The sequence below is a fragment of the Myotis lucifugus genome, unplaced genomic scaffold, assembly GCF_000147115.1.
Source record: "Myotis lucifugus unplaced genomic scaffold, Myoluc2.0 scaffold_150, whole genome shotgun sequence".
Taxonomy (NCBI): Eukaryota; Metazoa; Chordata; class Mammalia; order Chiroptera; family Vespertilionidae; genus Myotis; species Myotis lucifugus.
Window position 1 is genome coordinate 1478529 of NW_005871198.1, and position 22261 is coordinate 1500789.

At 37.0% G+C, this 22261-nt stretch overlaps 1 protein-coding gene across 5 annotated transcripts in view; it reads left to right on the plus strand.

Annotated features, from left to right (window-relative positions):
- The window catches only part of PTPRK (protein tyrosine phosphatase, receptor type K), a 466477-nt gene that overhangs the window by 100903 nt on the left and 343313 nt on the right, over positions 1 to 22261 (plus strand). For all 5 annotated transcript variants that reach the window (XM_006095061.2, XM_006095062.2, XM_023759153.1 and 2 more), the window contains exon 2: positions 16971 to 17093. In XM_006095061.2, the coding sequence (XP_006095123.1) occupies positions 16971 to 17093 (123 nt within the window). The remainder of the gene's footprint in view (positions 1 to 16970; positions 17094 to 22261) is intronic.

The window sequence follows — 22261 nt, forward strand, 5'->3', positions numbered from 1 at the left end:
ATAGCTTTGCCAGGTTGAGCAAATGAGCAGAAATTAATCACTTTTATTAAAGAAAAACCTGTATTACCTAGCTTAGCAGTCCTTACCTAATCTAGACTGTTCCTACCATTTCCTCATTGTGCTATATGTATGTCAAGATATTAGTTACTTTAGTTATTCAGATATATTGAAAAGTATACAAGTGTTGTTGTTGTTTTTTTAAAAAAACTCAGTGTATTTTTAAAAAAATGTTTTTATTGGTTTTAAGGAGAAAGAAGGGAGACCTCCACTGGTGATCTAGCCTGCAACCCAGGCATGTGCCCTGACCAGGAATCCAATCAGCGAACTCTTGGTTCATGGGTTGATGCTCAACCACTGAGCCACACCACCTGGGCACTATACAAGCTTGTGAATCAGAGATATATAGGTTTCAGTTTATCAATTAATGGTTATGTGACCTTACCCAAATCAATGAACTGCTCTCTACCTCAGTTTTCTGATCTGTAAAATGAGACCATTTTAACTGACTCTCTTTGTAAATATCAAATGAAATTAAGTGTTCACATTAAATGAAAAATAATGGAAATTTACGTTTGTAAAGATTAACATAGAATTAAATGAGATGTTTGTAAATATTAAATGAAAATATACCTATAGTGTCTGGCACATGAAATGTGATTTATAAGAAACACTTAGCTTATTTTTTTTAAAAAAACTTTGATTTTTTTTGAAGTGTTTAGTTTCTTTCATTCTATACCATATTGAGAAAGGATTTGAAATGGCTTTATTTCATTAGATCAACTGGACAGAGTAAGAAAAGAAAGAATCTCCTCCAGAAGATGAGGTTTTGAAATAAGTAGTGGCAAAGCAATCCAACTTCTTGTCTGTCTGATTCATTTCTTAAAAATTAGATGAATGACAGACAATATTTGCTATCTTTTAAAAAAATCTTCTACTCTGAGAAATGTAATCTGTGTACACTAGCAAAAAAATTTAAAAAATGGCTGATGGATTGCAGAGGTTCAATAAAAATTGTGGGGTGGGGTGCAATAGATTGAAAAGAATTTCAAGTATTTTTTTTTCCTCTCCAATTGTGACCCATGAGACTAGTTCAGAGGGATCCTGGGATAGTCTCCCTCATCATCTACTGGTCTGGGGAAGTCAATTAACCTCAGGGACCCTAGTGTAAAAGGAGGCTATGGGAGATGGGAAGCCGATTCACGTAAAATCTTGATGTCCCTTTGAGTTCTGGTATTTACTTGTAGGAACTGAAGAAAATGTGGACTTTTTCTATGAGCACTTATATTACTTAATATTATAAGTACATTTAATGTGAATAGCCTTAGAATTTTTGGGACACGTCCCAAAGAATTTCTTTCTCTATACAATCCCTCTTAAAGGCTGAATGAATCCAGTATTTTTTATTCTCTCTCCAAGTTGTAACCCATGAGACATCAGAACACCAGTACTATAGTTTCTGCTTCTTTTAGTGACCTATTAATTTTTATTAGTCTTTAAAAACCAACAACAGGGTTTTTGAGGTCAATTAAATAGGATGGAAGAGAAAATTTAAGAAGTAGACATCAGTTTGGATAAAAAGTCAGCAGACATGAAGCTTTTGTTTTGAAAAGTTGGCTCAGCATGGAAGGGCAGTTCTCACTGTGATCATTATAGGCATGTTTCACAATATATGTACCTATACACCTCCTACTTAATAAACCTAGATTGTGGTCTAGCTTAATACAAAAAGTCACCTGTGCTTAAATAATCCTCAAAGTCCTTTCCAATTCTGAATTCTAGTGGTTGTATTACACTCAATAGGGTGTAGTCTTTGGGAAGATCTAAAGTCATTCCATCTGAACTGTCAAGTGATTTCAAAGCCATCATGGAGAAATACCATTGACACCACCCAGGTCGTGCCTTAAGATGAAGAGCATGAAAATATCCAAGCAGCTGCAGAGAGGCCATCTGTCCTGAGACTCTAGTGGACATTCCTGTACTGGGTGGAGAATGGTTCTTGATGGGCTTGACGATCTTTTGCATCTCCTGACATTTTCAATTCCTTCATCCTCAATAAATGCATCTTTAGAGCAAGTGTAGCCCTGCATTTCCCCAGAAAATTAGGGTGGACTTCATTGAGATAAGGGGCAAAAGAATGTCCTTTTATGCACTAGTCTGAGCAGCATTCCATGTGGATAGACACTTGACAGATACCCTTGATACTGTGCTTCTCTTTCTTTATGGAATCGTTTTGAACTCGGTTGGAATCAGGTTAGAATGTCACTGCCTTGTCCTGCTTTAGAGATCTGTAGGCGGGCTTAAATACAGTCAGCATCCTCAAATAGCTAGTTCAAGTAAATTAAATGCCCTCTACTACTGAGGAAATGTATGGGTTGTAGATGTTGAAATAAACTGGGTTAAAAATATTGATTACACAGATGCTAACTGAGAGAGGCACGCATCCTTGCTCTCCCAACAGTTTCTCACTTGTAAATGGTATCTCGGAAGGGATGTCCAAATTCCTGGTATAGGCATGTAGACAGCTGAGTCACAGCTGCTGAAATGGGACTGGGCCTCCTCCCCTTCTCCAAGGAAGAAACAGGGAGAAAGAAGTGAAATAGAACTAGTGCCAGTAGCTCACTTAACATTCACTGGCTTGAGAAGTGTATGAAATTCTTGGGCCAAGAGGGAGCCATTACTTGACTACATGGGAGTGTTTGGAACATGAAATCTGCTTTTCCCAAGGGAACTCTTGTAGTTGGCCATACTTGACACAAAAATGTATCTTCTTTCTCCAGAGATCTTTTCTGGTTTGTAGGAAAACCCGTGGTATCTGGCTTATGGTTTGCGGCTGCTTGTTTAGTCTACATTTTTGACTTGGTAATACCTGACTTTCCTGTTGGCTTTCTCCTCAAGTTTGATGCTACTCTTTCCTTTGAAGTGCTTAGTTTCATCCAATTAAAAACGGTTTAGAAATACCAGCTTTGCTTGGATTTAGATCCTGGGTTGGTACCTTTGCCAGCAAGGTGACTTTGAATAAATCTCTTAAGTTGAGGTAAAAAGCTTACCTTTAGTTTCTTCATCTAAAAAAAGTGGACATAATAATAGTACCCATAGGTTCATGTTGTTGTGAAGATTAAATGAATTACTTCACATGAAGGTTAATGGGAATATATGTGATTTTAAAAATGAAAAATAAAAAACAACTAATGTTTATTTAGTATATACTGGGCCTTATGAATAGTTTTAAATATTTTTTTGTATCTTAAAAATAACTGTTGGATATGGCCAATTTAGCTCAGTGGTTGTAGACCAGGAGGTCATGTTTCTATTTCCAGTCAGGGCACAGGCCTGGGTTTTGGGCTTGATCGCCTGGTAGGGGGTCGTGCAGGAGGCAGCCAATCAATGATTCCCTTCCTTCCTCCCTCCCTCCTCCTTCCACTCTGAAATCAATAAAAACATTTAAAAAAGAACGGTTGGCTTTACACTTTGTATTCTAATCAAATAGTTTCATTAATCTCCTTTGAGATCCACAAAGCCTTCCTAACTATTGTTTGTGAATTCTAATGCATCTAAAGATTGTAATCGCAAAACTGCATACCAAATCGCGCATTGTGTATTTTGTTGTTACTTGATGCTGTCAGTGTGTAGAGAATAAGTTTGATCATAGGCTCGAAATAAATTGCTCTCGATTCAGAGCTGAAATTATTATTATTTTTTAAACCTCCTTTCTCTGTATGAAAATACATGTTTATATATTCTGGTGCATAATGTATACAGTACTGTTGACTGGTTTAGATCTGACTTTTCTCCATGGTAACATCGAGATTTGAAAAAAAATACTGTATGTCTGGCATTCTGGGTTCTTGGAAAGATTTACTTTGTATCTTAAATGTTTAAGAGGAGGAGTGTGTTCATTTGGCTTTCTTGGGAGTCTTTGGTTGTTATTGTGATTATAAATTTAAGGCTGGGAAAAAGAGTTTTACCACTGAGAGCTCAGCCAAGTTAGTGTTGGGCAGGAAGTCAACTCTCCTGCCTTCAATTACTTACCCTGCATTTCTCTTCCCCTGTGATTCTAGACCAGTGTTTTATACTACTATAAATTTTATTCTTTGACTCAGAATTCTCACTTCACCTTTGGAGGTGTAATTAATGCCATTGAGTCAGATTCAATCACCTTTCACTCATTGAACATTTGTGGTCTTTAAAGAAATCATAGGTACTCCTTTTTAAGACTACATTTTGTAGTCATTGCTGCAAGCTGATGCAGGGCCACATGACTGTCACTAACTTTTAATCACTTTTAATGTTTTGGTAGAAATAATTTTTCTCAAAAACATCACCATATTATTGCTAATATCTCCACAGCAAAAATAAGTCTTTGTCTCTTTTACAGGATGCTTTGAATACATGAAAAGCAAATCCTTATATGAAGCATAGTCAGTGCTGTTTGGAGATTACTGAGGGGTGGGTTGTGGGTAGACTACAGAATCTTAAAAAAGGATGATTCTGATCTTGTGAGGATATTTGCTTGTAGATGTGATCACAGCAGGGAGAAGGTTCCTAACCTTACACATTTCCTTTTAGATGTGGGATTCCTTAACAGGTTGGAGTTAAAAACCTATTGAACAAGAATCTAAGTGCCTCTTTTTTATCTAAAATCCTTCTGTGTATATACAGGCAGCTCTTCAAGGGAGACAAGTTTACACAATTCATGGTAACATGAGTGGTCTACCTGTTATACCTGTATTCTGCTGCTTAGATTGAGTAGGTCACAAACCTCAACTATCATGTCCATCTAGGTCTCACCTTAGAGGTCTCTATATCCCCGTCCTTGACCCCTTTGGACTCTTAAAGCTCTTAATTTTAATCTTTAGCACAGCTCCCCCCTTTCTCTCCTCAATTATCTTCTGTCCGTTTTCCAGCAGAGGTTTTCATTCCTCCGGGTCTCTACCTCCTATTTTCTCTAACCCAGTATCCTTTCTTCCTGACACTATCCACTCTGTAAAGTAACTTGTTCTGAAAGAATCTTAATCAACTACAACTACTTGGAATATCAGCTGATTACTTGCTCTGTACAATAATTTTCATGTCTTGGTTTCTTCATCTCTGCTTCCTCTGTTCTATTCATTATCTTGATCTAAGTAAGCTCTTTGTGAACATCCAAACTGTAGACTAAAATTAAACACAAAATTGAGAGATAAGAGGAAGGGACTTGAAGTTGGAAGATATTTTCCTATTTCTCCTAATAAGTTTAACATGTGATTGCACTGGTTGATTGAATTGTAATCCATCTATTAAAAATTCTATTTCTAGGAATAGATTTTTCTTTCACTAATATAAGTTATTAGAAAAAATGTAGTATTAAATAATGTTATGAGTAGTAGCTGCATAGTCACATCATGACCATGGAAATATATTCAAGCATTTCATATGGAAATGTGTATATGTATACTAGTACATTCTCTGACAAAGTTATAAATGCATCCTTTGCAGATGAAGTAGCATCAGAAATGTTTTTGACATGTTTGGTTCTCTGTTATGCCTTTGCATTCTGGTTGTACCTTCAGATGAGGCCTGAAGTTACTGAAGTGACAAGTGAAAAGGAGCTAAGCTATGGTATTTTATGTCAGTACAGTACTAGGAAGTTATGCTCAAAGTCATTCTTTAGATAACTTTGTTTTTGGCTGACTTACAATGGTATTGGTGTAATTAATCTTATCTTGAATGGTTTATTAAAATGTTACTTCTCATAAGTAGTTTCCTTTGTTTATTTTCTCAATCTGCTGAAATACCTCGTTGAAAGAATTAGTGGCTGGGGAAGGATACTTTGATGTCATTGATCTCCTATGACACAATCCTCCCTCCATTTGTGCACTTGATTCAACATTTCTTTACCTTTATAATATCTGTGGACCTTTGTTATTGTCTCAACATTTGCCAAATAATTGCTAGATTCTACCTCATCCCTTAAAATATGTGTTGTTTTCATCTTCCCTAATTGGTTAGGTTCTCCATGTGAGTTAACTATTATAACCAGCAGTCATTAACCCAACATTTGTGATTGTTTTGCAAGCAATTTTGCTATAAGTGCCCTTCAAGCTTGAAAAGGTAATCCTATTGTCTTTGGGTGTCATTGAAAAGACCTACAATAATTTGTTTTTGTTTTATTGAAGGGTTGGTAGCCCTAGCTTGTATTTATAGGACTCAGGAATGCAAATATGTTAACACTTATGTAGGGTAGAATTCCAGAAGTGTAATTGCTGGATGAAAAGGCAAGTGTATTAAAACTTTGATAAATAAAACCGGATTGCTCTCCAAAAAAGAAAGTGGCAGTTGCTCTCCTATTGTCATCCCACCTATGATCAACACTGGATATTATTAATCCTTCTAAGTTTTGCAAGTGATATAGACAAAACCCCTCACTTTTGTTGCAATTTGCTTTTACTTAAATAGCTGGGATGACAGATTTTTCTTAGGATTATTGGGGCGTTAATTAGGACAATTTGTTTTTTACTAATTATTTGCCAGGATGGCCTTGTCAGCGCCACATGGTAATAATGTCTTTTATTTTATCTATTTTTAGAGATTTGAAAGTTCCAAAATCTAAGCTACGCTTGAGGTGAGAAGGCAGGAAAGCTGTCTTACTGCACAGCAGATACCAGACTTCAAACGCTAACTCATACTGCTACTGCTTTTCATCTATTATTCAAACCTTATTTGTCAGCTTCTCACCCCTCATATTTGAAATTAAAAATTTCCAGGTTTGCCCTAGCCAGTTTGGCTCAATGGATAGAGTGTCAACCTGAGGACTGAAGGATTCTGGGTTTGATTCTGGTCAAGGGTACGTACCTCGGCTGCAGGCTCAATCTTAGGCCCCAGGTCAGGGCATGTGCTGGAGGCAACCAATTGATGTGTCTCTCTCATATCCATGTTTCTCTCTCCCCTTCTCTTCCGCTCTCTAAAAAAATCAATTAAAAGATATCTTTGGGAGTGGATAAAAAAAATCCAGGTTTTTATATTTCATTCTGAAGAAATTTGTTTGCTTTTATCAGTAAACTGTACAGCTTGATAGATATAAAGTTGGTCATTATGCTTTGCAGTGGTTCTCAACCTTCCTAATACCGCGACCCTTTAATACAGTTCCTCATGTTGTGGTGACCCCCAACCATGAAATTATTTTCGTTGCTACTCCATAACTGTAATTTTGCTACTGCTATGAATCGTAATGTAAATATCTGATATGCAGGATGTATTTAGGCGACCTCTGTGAAAGGGTCATTCGACCCCCAAAGGGTCGCGACCCACAGGTTGAGAACCGCTGCTTTAGAGCAAGAACTGGAGAGGATATTAAAATAAGACTGTTAAATACATGGCTTATAATGCTTCAGCTCAATCCTCGATATTTGATGAGACAAAGATATTTCAAGTCTTTATATAGTTTTATACCTACTATTCTTGGGAACCATGAGCCCCTGATCCGTGTGGAGTTTGCAGCAAAGAAACAATAACTTCTGCCTCAATTAAGTTATTTTTCCAAGCCCAGGGCTGTTTTCTGCACTAAAACATATTTCATATTTTTGAATTTTGTATGAAATTCTCATGTAGGCAGAGTCACCATCTTTAAAATATTTTTATCATGTAGAAATAGTTGATTTATAGTGGTTTTCATTTTAGGAGTCCTACGGGGGGCGGGGGGCTCTGTGGTAGCATGAATTTCTAGCATATAACTGAATTTGTAATCATATAGCTTTATCTTTTTACAAAGGCCTAGGTATGTTGGGGTATTGTTGTAAGCTTATTTTCCCTTTTCTAATTCTTCAAATTATTGGTTATATTACTTTATAAATCCCATGTAAATATAAAACAATAATAAGACTCACCTAGATGTTTTCTTAACTAAAATCCTAACTTAATGATGACTTAAATACAGAGCACTTAGATTTAATATCATTGGATATTGTGGTAGTAGGTAGAAGTAGAGATGGAAATGAAGCCAAATTGGTGTGTGTGTGTGTGTGTGTGTTTTGTTTTTTTTTCTGTTGGGTTAGAGATGAGAAAATAAACATACAGTCAGACCTGAATCTTGGTGAGGCCCCATGTAAAACCTTATTCACCAGTTCTCGCAATTAGGACTCTCCATTAGGTCAGAATGGCCACTGACTTACATGTCATTTAAATGTCATTGTATAGCAGTGATTTTCGTTGCTTGAGAAATCTTTATTTTATGTGGCAGTTCCACTAAATGGTAAACATATATGTACTCTCTAGAGCAAGGAACTCTGAGAAGAGAAAGTTATTATGAGTCAGGATTCAGCACTGACTTGCTAAGAAGTTGACACTTTCAAAGGCTAGCTAGTAAGCCTCACTAAACCTGTGGTTAAAGCCTAGAATGCTTCCTTTATGAGAAAAAGGGCAAAGGTCCCTGACAACAAGGTTTCTGATACCACTCAATGCCAGCGTAACGATTTTCTTGTGTTTGTGTGAGTGGCTTGTTAGCTGTGGACCTGGCCAAACTGTTTGTTTCAATGGTGCGTGGAGTGAGAACTAATTAATGTGTTCATAGCAGTAGTTATCTATTGATGGAAATAATGATATCTAGTTTATTTTATAAATAAAGAAAATGGCAGAAAGAACCATAATTCTTTACTTTTAAGAATATAATTTAGTTAATTATCATTTCCTTGAAGTGTATTTCAAAGTCTTACAAAAATGTTTGAATTGTTGACCTTCTTAAAATGTAGCCAAATACATTTAAGTTTCCTTTGCCAATCTGATATAAAACTTTAAATTCAAAGCCTCAGAGCAGATCTTTGCCCTTCCTCTAGGTCTAGGAGGTTGGGTTATGGAATTCCCTTTTACATGGCTTCAGCATTTAACAGAACTCTCTTCATAAATGAAACATGATCCCTTACCCATCATGCTTGAGTTGAAATTAGCCAGAATGTGTCTGATATGGGTGAAGTAGATCCCATCAGGAATCCCTCCACAAGAAACAAAACAAAACAAAGAAATGTTTAAATGTGAGCCTGGGTGGTTTCCAATTTTACCAAAATGTAAATATGGTTTTAGTTGGGAATTTTATTTTTCAGTACATTTACTTTCAATTACTTTGTCCAATGGCTTTCTCTAGATTGTGTATCTAACACTAAGCAAAAAGAGATGAGATTTTACTGGACTAGATAAAAGGATAAAAAATAGGAAAAGACACTTGGGTAAATACACTAATGATCTTTGGAGAAGCACTTAGTTTCTCATCCTAGGATTAATGTGAGGGCTACTGCAAAAATTGCCTGAACAAAATTGCTTTCAATTTATTTTGATGTTTTAAAGCTAGAAAAGGTACTTGTTCATACTTGTTTCAGGGGAGAATAGGTGAATTTTAAAGGTTGTCAAGCAAGAGTGACAGGACAGTGTTTTGATCATACAAATTCTCAGCCTTGTCTACCTATTTAAATAAAATTATTTGCTGACATTACTAGTTAATCAGTGAGGCTTTTATTGCTCTCACTGTTAAAGACCCTCTGCTGTGTGTGGCATCAGGCCTGAGAGGCTGCCACGTGATGTGGTTCAAAGTTTACTACAGTTTATCCTCAGAGGATGAGGCACTACCATTTCATTACCTGGGTGATGGTTAAGAGTAAAGAACGCACTGTGCCTGGATCCAGGTCCTGGCTCTGATATTTTCTTGTTCTGTGAACCTAGTGAAATACTTTTCATGAGTAGTTCCTTTTATATTTTAATATTCCACTTTTCATCTGTGAAATCATTTCTATGGCTGTTTGGCATGTAATCAGTCATTAACTCCATAATGAGGTTAGGTGAAGTCACATACACAGTATCAGAGCTTACCAGGTCTCACAGGCTTATTTTGGGACTTCAGCTTGTGCCAGAGGCCTGAAAGGTAGATCCGGAGACTTGGATTGCTCACACCTGTCTTCTGGGTCCCCTCCCATGATGGACATATGCTTACATGTGTTTCAGACAGGGAATTGCTAGCTTTTTCTATTTCTTTTTTTTAATATTTACTTTCCTGATTCACACAACTACTCTTCATTTTATTTTAGTTATAGAAAGAACTCTGGACTTGTGACCTATAGAAGGAGAAAATAAATGATTGAGTTGTTGGTTTGTGACCTTGGGAATGCCCTAGGTAAAATTCAAAACTGGCCTCTGTACATGGAGGGTGAGGAGAGACCTAAGAACAAAGCAGACCACTCCGGTTGGTAGGTGGCAGTTTTAACAAGCAAGAGAACTTCCTTATGATGCCTCCATGGGTGGTCACAAGATGGGTAGATCCTCACACCTGCCTGCTAGCCAGCATCCTAAAGGTTTATATAGAGTCCTTAACAGGGTTCAGTCATGAATACCATTCAGATGGTCTCAACAACACATTTCTCTCTGAAGGCTGCTTCAGTGGGTGGAACATCTATTCCTAGGACATGGGAGGGGATCCAGTTGCCTGGGTCCAGGTCTTGGGTCAGCCAGTGGTCATGTCCTCTCATTGACCTCCTCCAGCTGAGTGAATAATGTATTCCTGTGTTCCTACACACTATGTATGTAAATATTTGCGTGCATGGATGCCATGTATATGCTGGGACACAGTGTTAAATATATTACCCTTTGTGGTCTTAAAAGTTTGAAGCCTATATGAGCGGACCTTAAAAGTGTCTTTAGCTCCCTCGTATTCTCACTTTTTACTTATCCCTCTCTCCAGCCAGGCAATCTGATTTAGTTTCAGGCATATTATTGTAAGTCAGAGGCTATTTCAGCTTCCTGGCTGTGGCTATTGCTTCTCATGTTGATATATAGGAAAGAAAATTGAGTAATAGAGAGGTGCGGCAGAAATCAAAGATCCTTGGCTGTAAGCTTTTAACCAGACTGTGCACAACCCATAATTTTCAGAATACTTAGTATCCCAGTGATCTAAGTCAGGGGTTGGTGAGCTATGGCCCACAGGCCAAAGCCAGCCTGCCACCTGTTTTGGTAAATAAAAGTTTTATTTGAATATAGCCATACCCCTTTGTCTGTGGCTCTTTTCTTGCTACAGTGACTGTTAGGTAGTTGCAACAGAAATGGTATGGCCTACAAAACCTAAAATATTATTAACTGGCTTTCTGCTGATAAAGTTTGCTGACCTCTGATCTAAACGAAGGTGTTTTTCTAACTGAAAGCATATCTGATGTGAGTGTTCAGGGAATCCTGATTGTGGTAACATGGTAATATTGCCTTTATGGAAATTCTATTTAGTTTTTCTGGGTAAGTTAAATGGAAGCCATAAGTTTCTTCCTCATTTAGGCTTTAGTGGTTTAATATGTGTATAGGGTTTCACTTGCATAGCATATATACAGAATCAATTGTAAAGAATGGAGCATGACAAAAAGGGTGCTTTAAAATCAAACTTGTTGAGTGTTAGGGTCTTTACAAGTATTATCACTAATCCTCATACCACTGTAATGTGTCTATTATTATCTTGATTTTCCTGGGGAGGAAATAGAAGCGCCAAGCAGCAAAATAGCAAAGCTATGTATGTACTTAGTCATCACTCCGGGCTGCGTCTACAAACACTGTCTTTCTTCTGCCATCTAAGTCAGTGATTCTCAACCTTCCTAATGCCGCGACCCTTTAATACAGTTCCTCATGTTGTGGTGACCCCCAATGATAAAATTATTTTCGTTGCTACTTCATAACTGTAATTTTGCTACTGTTATGAATCGTAATGTAAATATCTGATATGCACGATGTATTTTCATTGTTACAAACTGAACATAATTAAAGCATAGTGATTCATCACAAAAACAATATGTAATTATATATGTGTTTTCCGATGGTCTTAGGCGACCCCTGTGAAAGGGTCATTCGACCCCCAAAAGGGTCGCGACCCACAGGTTGAGAACCGCTGATCTAAGTAGTGGTGTGTGCCAGTTCCTTAAAATTCCTTAGGTCTTATTAATTGAAATATAGGAGATTTTAATCTCATTTCTCAGCAAAGATAGAGGGGAGTGAAATTGGACTTATTCCATTCTGGTTAATTCAGTCCTATGAAAGGAAGACTGTTTGGTCAGTTGGAGTATAGCATTTGCTTTGAATCATAGACAATTTCAATAGAAGTCTTACAAGCTAAATAATCTTGGATTATATATATTAAATATATATTCTTGGCTGGAAATGGAATTCTTCAGATGAACAGTTAGATAATTTGTGGGTGTATTTGAAATGAGTTCTCTCATCATTAAGAGTCCTTTGTATCATTAAGTGATAGGTTTAGATTTCTACAAATGTGTTTCAATTCCTTTCCTTTATGAAGGAACTAGCTCACATAATATTTTCACATACTAATTAACTACAAGCAGGGCAAAGGGACTTTTTCTGGATTTGACATGATTATCTTTTAAGGAATTCTGATGCATAAATTTTGTTATTTTTCTTCAGTTGTTCCACTTTGATATTGAACCAGAGCAATGTATTATGACCAGTGACTCATACCATGCCCTCAAAGGCATTAGTCCTTTGCATCTACTTGGGATATTTCTTCCTTTTTGAATTTTAATACTTAAATTGAGAAAAAGTGTTACCCATCCTTAGAGCAGATATAAACTACACAACCATTGATCACAATATGACAGTTTTTATTTTGTACTTACAGTGTTCTCAGAAGTTTAGAGTTGAAAGGAAACAAAAATTATATATACATACACACTAAGATATCCCAGAAGATTTCAGATGAAATATGAACTTTATTTAAAAGCATCAATTTTTACACTTTTTCCAGTACTCTATTTTTCTGGGCATAGACTATATGAACTCAGATTATAAATGGAATTACATTTAAGGTATTCAGTAATAAATTTCTTTTTGTTCTTTTGAACTGTAATAATTTTTTTTTTTGTTCTTTTGATTTTTTTTTTTGTCAAATGTGTTGGCTTCTTTGTAATGAGTTTTGGGGAATATACCAGTAAACTTATATTATGATTTTGGATTAGCATAGATAAAGCTGACTTTTTCAAAGTTAGTTTAATTCAGTATGCATGTGTCCTGATGTGACATTATTAATCTTTCTTTGCATCCTTAATAGAGAAAAGATTTTTTCCAAAGTTGATGATCACTTAAGTGAGCAAATTTGTGTATCCCATCTTAATTCACAATTGCAAAATTTAATTTGACCATTTCTGAGGGTCATAAAACAGCTCTGCTGTTATTTTTGCCAACCCATTTTGTCCAAGACTTTCTTCTTACTTTTTAAACTATATTCCACGTAATTAAAAAAATAAAAAGAAATATTGTCTGTATCTTTAGTTGAACAAAGTGTGTTCTTTACAGATAGTATAGAACTGTGAAAGATAATTCTGTCTAGTTCTTGCTGTTATACTCAATCAGAAAGTTAAGACTGGTCAGATGAGAATGTGGAAGATCCTAGTACAATGGATTAAAAAAAAAATTCTCCTTCATAAAATGTTCAGAGCTGTCCAGGGCCCTGTTGACTTTTAATTTTTTTTCCAGTTCAACTCTGTTCTCAATCAACTCTACCCTGCATTTTATTGAGAAGCTTGACTTCAGAAAGGATTTGAGTTTTGCATCCATTCTGCTGTGATTCTGCAGAAAGGGTCTCTATTTTCACACTCTCTCACAGAGCCACCACCAGCTGTTTAAATAAGCAGTCAAGAGTCTCTGGAAATGCTAGACATTTAGGTCATATAATGTTTGGGTTAGGGATAGTTGTTTTTGTTTTTGTTTTTTTTGGGGGGGTACCTAGTATTTCAGTGAGGGTTTAGGAATGGACAGAAATTCTGGCAAGTCCAAATTGGCTTGATTTTTATTTTTAGGTAAGTAGCTTGCAAAGCCTTGTAAATGGCTTGCTCTAGTGGAAGCCAACAGAGGGATTAGCAAGCTGTGAAATGGCTATTCAGCAGTAATTATCCTCTAAGAGTCCAGGAACTTGTCACCATTCCCTGACATGATTTGCAGGTACTTGCTATGGTCTTATCACCATTAGCAAATACAACTGAGAATGTAAGATGTTTCCTTGCTCAATTTTCATCCCCTCTGCCTAACTAAATTTCTTGAACATCATTTCAGTATTGTCTTCTTTTCTTCTTCCATTTAGCTCAGTGAAACTGTAAAATTCACGAGTTATGTTTCTATTCATGAATTAGAACCCTGCTAAGGTATTTCTCTTAAATAGATTATAATACTACACATAGAGTTGTCTTGAACTCAGTAACATGTATATAGAATATTATGTATTTATTATAAAAGACTTTATATCTAGGCTTTCTAGTGGGCCTTAAATGGTGAACAGGGATTGTGTATAATTAAATCAGCTCAAGATATAGTATGTCATATCTATTGTAAAGTTGAATAAAATTCTCTACCTCCATATCCCCCCCATTCCTCTTTAAACTGTATATGACTGCTGGAATTGTTATTATTATTACTTTTATTATAATTATTTTTAAAAATATGGCTTGGATTATGTCATCTAGTACATTGCATTAATACAATGTACAAAATACTTTACAAAAAAGATTTAAAAAAACCTTTTACTAAAGATTTATTGAGATGCTCTATATGTGGTGTACGGATATATGGTACCTCTTAGATTATAATTTATTTTAAATTAAAAGTGTTCTTAACACTGAAGTCAAGTGGACCAGGAGCTATTTCCAAGAATCTTGACTGATTAGGCAGTGATGCTCAACAAACTGTAGGGGTTGACCCACTTTTTTTGCAGAGCTACTCCTAGGTATTGCTTTTCAGAACCTGGAGTCTAAAATTAACAATGGCTATGAAGGACAGCAATTAAGGCCATTTGTCTTTCAAATGAGCCAATGTAGGTTCCACTGGTAGTTTAAATTTACACACAGAGGGCACTCACCATTATAAAGGGCAGTGGGGGCCCTCAAGGCATATGTGGCAAAGCTATAAGTCATTTTGGGGTTGATAGCAAATTATGTTTTGCAAATAACTTTTCCTTGCTATGTAAAGATGCATTTCCTAGCAACTTCTTTTCATTGATTGATTTTAAATTAAAAATGCATTATTTTTTTATGAGAGCATTTTATAGAAAGGCTATTTTAAGCATATTTAAAGGAGAGTATTACACTTATCAAGCTGCTGAAGTTTAGTTGTTTTAAAGGGTTGAGTAGTTATATGAGTGAGTCAAGGATACCCACATCCATATTCTGCTTTGAAAAAGGTCCTTGGGGCTAAATGCCTCTGGACATCTCCCATCTTGCCTTCATTGCTTGGGATGCTAGCTTGTTTCTCTCAGTAGTAAGGGACCTTAATTTTTTTCATATTCAAATTGACAAACTTTTGATGAGGAAAATGAATTCCTTGTTTACTGATAATTTATAGGACTGCAGTTTACCACCCCTTTGCCTCCTTTTTGGTCACAGAATTCACTGAGTTTCTTCATAAAGATTCCCCATGGAAACTAAACAAATAAGCTACTTGAAAGGAGACAGGTTATTGGATTCCCTCATTAAACCTGCTGCTGGATTTTCATTAGTACTAATCCATTTTCTTTCATGATTAGACATATAGGCCAGTTCTTATTTTCATGATTTGAATAAACAAAATATGTTGAGTTGTATGTGCCCATATATATATATATATGGGCTGGAAAAGCAAATGTAATTAATCTCTCTGTCATAAAATTTTCCCTGAAAATAAAGTCAGGAAAAATGACTCATGTAAAGGGGAAAAGCTACCTCCATTTAAAAAAGCAGTTATTAAATGAAGCGGAAGTGGTGGGTGTGATTATTGGCTAATAGGATTGGTTTCATGCTTCAGTTTCCCCCCTCCTATTGTCATAATTGTGTATAAAAGTAATCTAAATAAAATGTTGAATAATTTTAGACTCTATAAAGCTTTAATTGTTTCATTTGCTATTATAAGTGATCCCAAAAAAAGTGGGTGTTGTTGAGTCCGAAAATAGAAGAATGAAGTCGCGGACAAAAAGCGATTAATGGAACCAAAGTCTATTGGGAGAAGCCAGTCCTGGAAAAGGTGCAGCTGGGGTTCCGGGAGCAGGCCAGTGTCCAGAGCTTCCTTTCCATATTACAGTCGGGAGTAGTTTAGTGTCCAAGCTAATAGAAGTCTAATAGTCCATGTGTGAGGCCCACATGGCCATAAGCCACAGGCACAGGATGTGCTCCCCCTCCACCCCATTCTGAAACCAAGGTTAGTCAGGAACCCATTGCGTGCAGGGGAGAAGAGAGAAAGAGAGCAAGAGGAAGTATGTGCCTTTTAATTTAGGGGGTGGGTAGTCTTGCTAGCTCCTAATTGGTCTTTTCAAAGAATGTTGCCTTAGCAATATCCTTTTGATTGATTTATACACCTTACTGCCTTATGATTGGTTATCTGCAGGCTGCCTGTCTTAGCAATACCCATACATTTTAAAGTTCATGCCTCTGGCATGTGTCCCCTTCCTTTCCCGCCTCGTGGGGTGCCTCAGTCACTCCCTCTAGTTAGGTTGCCAGTTGTACCTCCTTTCCCATGGTCCCACCCCTATCTGCCTAGCTTCCTTCTGTCTCCTAAGTAGATTTCAACGTATTCTTTCAAAGCAAGGAACTTGATAAGACTTAAGTACTAACTTCACCTTTTTGAACTTGCATTATGGAGAAAGACTGTTTTTATTCTTTTCCTGTTTCCTGTTATATCCACTAAAGTTGTTAAAAACTATTTAGATTCTGTGTGGTTTATGCATTTCAGGTAACACTCCCTATATGTGTATCTAACACTATACATGTATCTCATATTATTTTTGGTATTTTAAAACCTGTGCCTCAGCCTTCCTGTTGAGGTTCCAACTGGAGCTACTGATAGAAATTTTAATTTATGTGAAAATTTAACAGGATAGTTTCATTTATTATTAAAATTAGTACTACATTACATATTCAGTATGTTTCCTTCTCCAGCATGTTCTTCATTTTTAGCATGCCTGTTTGGAATGTAGCAATCTAAACGTTCTTCTTTTCCCGGTTTAGGTGGCTGTACTTTTGATGATGGTCCGGGGGCCTGTGATTACCACCAGGATCTATATGATGACTTTGAATGGGTACATGTTAGTGCTCAAGAACCTCATTATCTGCCACCTGACATGCCTCAAGGTGAGTATCATTTTGTTTTACCCAGTTTTGGGGGAATGGCTTTGGAATATGTAGCTTCTTCTTACTAGTATTATAGGTATAACACAATAGTTTAATTGTTACAATACACTGCTATGGTCAAGCTACTTGACCACATCTAAGAGCTTTAATGTATTCTTTGTTTTTCCCTCAGTAACTTTCTTTAATCCTATTGCTCTTCATGAGCTCACTATGTCTTTGTTATCTCTGACTTTGGAAAAATATTGTTTTCTTCTTAGTCCTATGTAATAAAAAGTCAAATAGAAATGAAACCAAGAAATGAAAAATAAAAAAAGTAAAATGAAGAAAAAACAAAGTTCTTTCAAAATAATCTAAAATGTGAGTTCAGCTCACTGGGTACCTGTACAGGTCTGATCCAATTAGACTGAAGGAAGGAAGGATCTTTACTTCCTGGTGGGGAGATTGCTTTTCTTGTTGTCCCTGGTCATGCGCATGCCAGTGGCTCTGAGGAAAGGCAGCCTGGAGACCAAATTGTCAAATAGAGGTCTTTTCTGAGTGAAATGTAGGAAAGAGAGCTGAGCCTTGTTCATTCTTTACCCTGACCTTGTTAAATCCTTAGGTTATTGGTTTTGTGAAATTATATATTTCCATATTGCTTAAACCAGTTTGAGTTGTGTTTTTTCTTAACTAACTTAGGACATAAATATATACATATCACTTTATACACGATCAGACTAATATTTGTGACTCTGATTCTATATATTAATTTGGAATTCATGCCAAACCCTGTGCATATATGTTTAACAACATTTATTGTAAAAATTGAAAATGCAAATGGGAATTTTAAAATACTGTACTAAAGAGAATAAATGGTTTCCTTCCCATATTCAGAAAGAAACAAATGTGGTATAATGATACACTATGTACAGTCATCCTATATAATAAAAGCCCAGCAACTGAATGGGGGAAGACCAGAATGACCGGTCGACCAGTCTGTCGCACACTGAGCACCAGGGGGCAGACACTCAACGCAGGAGCTGCCCCCTGGTGGTCAGTGCACTCCCTCTGTGGAGCGCCGCTCAGCCCAAAGCCGGGCTCATGGCTGGCACCTCTTGGGGTGACTCGTCCTGGACTCCCACAACTAAATATATTTAACAATGTAATATAATAGTATACTATATAGCACATAATCATCAATTGTAATATATAATCATACATAATTGATGAGCTATTACTAATAATTTCAGTTTTAAAATACATTTTCAGTATTTTTATTGTGAGTCCTTTAAAACACTTTAATCTTTATGAATTTTCTAAATTCAGAAAAGCCTTTCTAAAATGAGTGTGATTTTCACATGACATTTTTAGACATAGCTGATGGAAATGTCATTTCTGGTGATTGAACTTGCTAAATAATATGATATGAAAAAAACAAAAATTGGAAGCATCAACAATAAACAATAACACACCACAAAACAAAGAAAGCAAAACCGAATGTTACATACATTCCCAAAGTATGGTTTTAAATGAATATAGTAAACATATCCTTTGGAACGTTTTTAATTGGTTCACCTTTTAAGAGTATGATGTTTCTTTGAGAGTAGGGTGAAGTACATCTGCTTTCTGTTCCAAATTGTCACTTTCCTTGGCTGAGTAGGCAAATGGTTATTTGTGAAGCTGAACTGAGCCATAAGTTTCTTGCGAGAGGAATAAATTGATACTAGGTGGCTGACACCCTTGGCTTCTTAGTTTGACCCTTACGTGTCAGCAGACTCATTTATTTTTGTGCATAGGTTTGTATTTTTCCTTCCAAGGTTCATAACCTTATTTTCCTGGTACATGTTAATTAAAGAAACTCCTGTAATATTTCACCTGGGTTTTCTCTGTGGTATATTTAGACCAATTTTTTAAAATCTGAAATTAAAAAGGGGTGGGCTGTAATGCACACATTCTCACTGTTTATCATCAGAGAACAATCAGAAATATGTTGATTTATGGAAATGTTACCATTGTTAATTACCACTGAAGATGGGTAATAAATAGGTGAAGAGATACTGCTCAGATGACCTTGTTGGCTCACCTTTGATGAACAGCTTAATAGGTGGTTACAGTACAGAATGATATGCACAGAAAATGAAAGTGTTTGAAATTCAGCCACATCTCCCAATTAGTAGGACATTAAGTCATTAATCATGCAGAGGAGGAAGAAAGGTCATGGCCGCGTTATTTTTTGCCAAATGTAACTCGTGTTTAGTCTTCAGAGAAGGTGAAAGAGAGCATCCATTCTTATATTCTTCGTTTACTGGTCTCTTTTTACAGTATATACCGTTTTTGCCCTATTTTCCTTCTGTTTTTCTTTAAAATGCTCACTGAACATTATCTGTTCATAAGATGGGAAAAAGGATACATTTGGATTTATCATTAAAATTTAATGAACAATCCATTTATTTTCAAATAAATTGTCAGGCATGTTTCCTTTTTACATTTACTTAAAAAAACAAAACCCCTCAAATATTTGGCAGTTCTAAAGTAAAGAAGTCTGGATTATGATACAAACTGGTATTGAACTATTGAATTCTCCATAAAATACATGGGCATTTTTAATTGGCTTCATTTTATTGACCTTTTTGGACTGGAAAAAATAGAAGGGAAGAAAGGCAGGGTCAATAAATAGATTAGAAAAAAAGAAGATTGAAGATGGGTAGAAGAGTACATAAAGCAAAGAAGAAAATTTTGTTCTGCCTTGAAGGCATAATGCCATCAATATTTGCTTACAATGCTTTTTCAGCAGTTCCTACCCCCACACTACCTTTGTCAGGTGACTGAGAGGGTGGCTGAAAGGCCTGCTATAAACATTTCTAAAAATGTTCTTTTAGCCTGCCCAACATAAGCATTGACCTATGAACTAGGAGGTCATGGTTCCATTCTCCGTCAGGGCATGCCCAGGTTGCTGACTTGATCCCCAGTGTGGGGCTTGCAGGAGACAGCCAATCAATAATTCTCTCTCATCATTGATGTTTCTATCTCTTTCTCTCCGTCTCTGAAATAAATAAAAAAATATATTAAAGTTTATTTATTTCAGAGAGGAAGGAAGAGGGAGTGAGAAATGGAAACATCAATGATGAGAGAAAATCATTGATTGGCTGCCTCCTGCATGCCTCACACTGGGGATTGAGCCTGCAACCCAAGCATGTGCCCTGACTGGGAATCGAACCATGACCTCCTGGTTCATAGGTCAACACTCAACCACTGAGCCACACCGACAGGGAAAATCTCAGAGGTTTTGAATGATTAGTTATCTTTTCACTTATCCACCCATCAAACTCTTACCCATTCTTACTGTGTCTAGTCAGGTTTCATCTGCTTTGGGAACATTTTCCTGACTGGCTTCGATCATATATTTCTTCTATCTTCATATCCAAATATGCTCCCGGTGTTCTTTGTAGTTATTTCAATTGCAGCTATTCTAGTATTGTTATTTACATCCTTCTCTCCACTAAGCTGCAGGGTCCTCTTGAACATAAACTATACTTTTCATCTTTGATTTCCCAAGATACTATTTCATTTTGCTCAGGCAAAAATGTCAACTTATATAATGTGGTTTAAAATAATTTGGGCAGGTGGTAAACCAAAAAGGTGTTTCGTTAGAAAATTAAGAAAAAATTTCCCCATTTCCCAAGTATTATGTTCAGTTCAATATAAGTTTTAATATAATTAGAAGACCTTCACATAACTATTAATATTTGGCTTTTGCCATAAAATTGTTTCACCTATTTATTTTGGATATAATTTTAAATGTTGTTAATACTACCAAGAAGTAGTTCCCTTTATGATCTCTTTGTCTGCCTTTTGTCAAATTAATTTCTGTTTACTACTCCTTGAAAGTCTGGCATATAAAAAAGCAAAGCCACAAAGAATGAGATATATGGAACTAGAAATTGCTTTTCATCTCAAATACATCTGTGTCCATGACTTTGTTTGTTAGACATTCTTTTATTATGACCTTATGAAGCGAATTCATTTGACCATTTTGCTATGTGTTCTGTCTTATATCTGAGCGTAGGGACCATGATTGACATCTCAGTACATTTATCTTTTACTGTAATTATAACTGCTTTTTCTTTTTAGCAGGTTCCTGTAAAATGACTAATTGAATTTTAGTTGAGAGTCTCTAGAGTACCTGTTTGACAGTATTTAAAGTTATGGCTATATTGTATCCCACTTTCATGCCCCTACATTTCACTGAAAATAATATAAGTCAACATGTAGAGTTTCTTCTGTAAAATGCACACACACAGTATATGTATGGTAAAATACAAAAGCCCTCTGCCATTAAATTAGATTGAGGTAAGGAATCATTCATCCTCTGACATAAAACAGTGAGGTGTCATTCAATAGTTTAAGGCCCTACTGGATCCCAATTCTGCCTCTGGTCAAGTCCCCAAACTAAAATGGAGAGAGCAAATTACATTACAAAGAGAAGGATGAGAAATAAACAATGCTGATAAGAAATGCGTTTTTATATTAAAACTGGAGGCCTGGTGCACAGATTCATGCACTGGTGGGGTCCCTCAGCCTGGCCTGCGCCCTCTTGCAATCCAGGACCCCTCGGGGGATGTAGGGCTGCTGGTTTTGGCCCAATCCAGGGGAATGCCCGAATGATGTAGTAGTATGTGAAGTGGCAGGCAGCCGGGGAGGAGCCTGAGCCGGGGCCAGCTGCCGTGCCACTCATCCTGGCCCCATGGTGTCTGCCTCTGCCACCGCTCAGTAGTGCTGCCCCAGAGGTGGGAGAGGCTCGCCCCTCAGGAGAAGCTCTCGCTGCAGGAGAGGCTCTCCAGCCACGAGCCCGGTGTCTGGCATCCCTCGGTCAGCTGAGCAGCGCTTCTGCTCTGGGAGTGCACTGACCACCAGCGGGCAGCTCCTGTGTTGAGCTTCTGCCCCCTGAGTGCGCATCATAGCGACCGGTCAAGCAGTCGACCAGTTGCTTAGGGTTTTATATATATACTAGAGGCCCCAGTGCACAAAAATTTGTGCACTCGGGGGTTGGGAAGGGGGGGCCCTCAGCCCGGCCTGTGCCCTCTCGCAGTCTGGGACCCCTCGGGAGATAACGACCTGCTGCTTAGGCCTGCTCCCAGGTGGCAGAGGGCAGGCCCAATCCCTAGGTGCAGCCCCTGGTCAGGCTCAGAGCA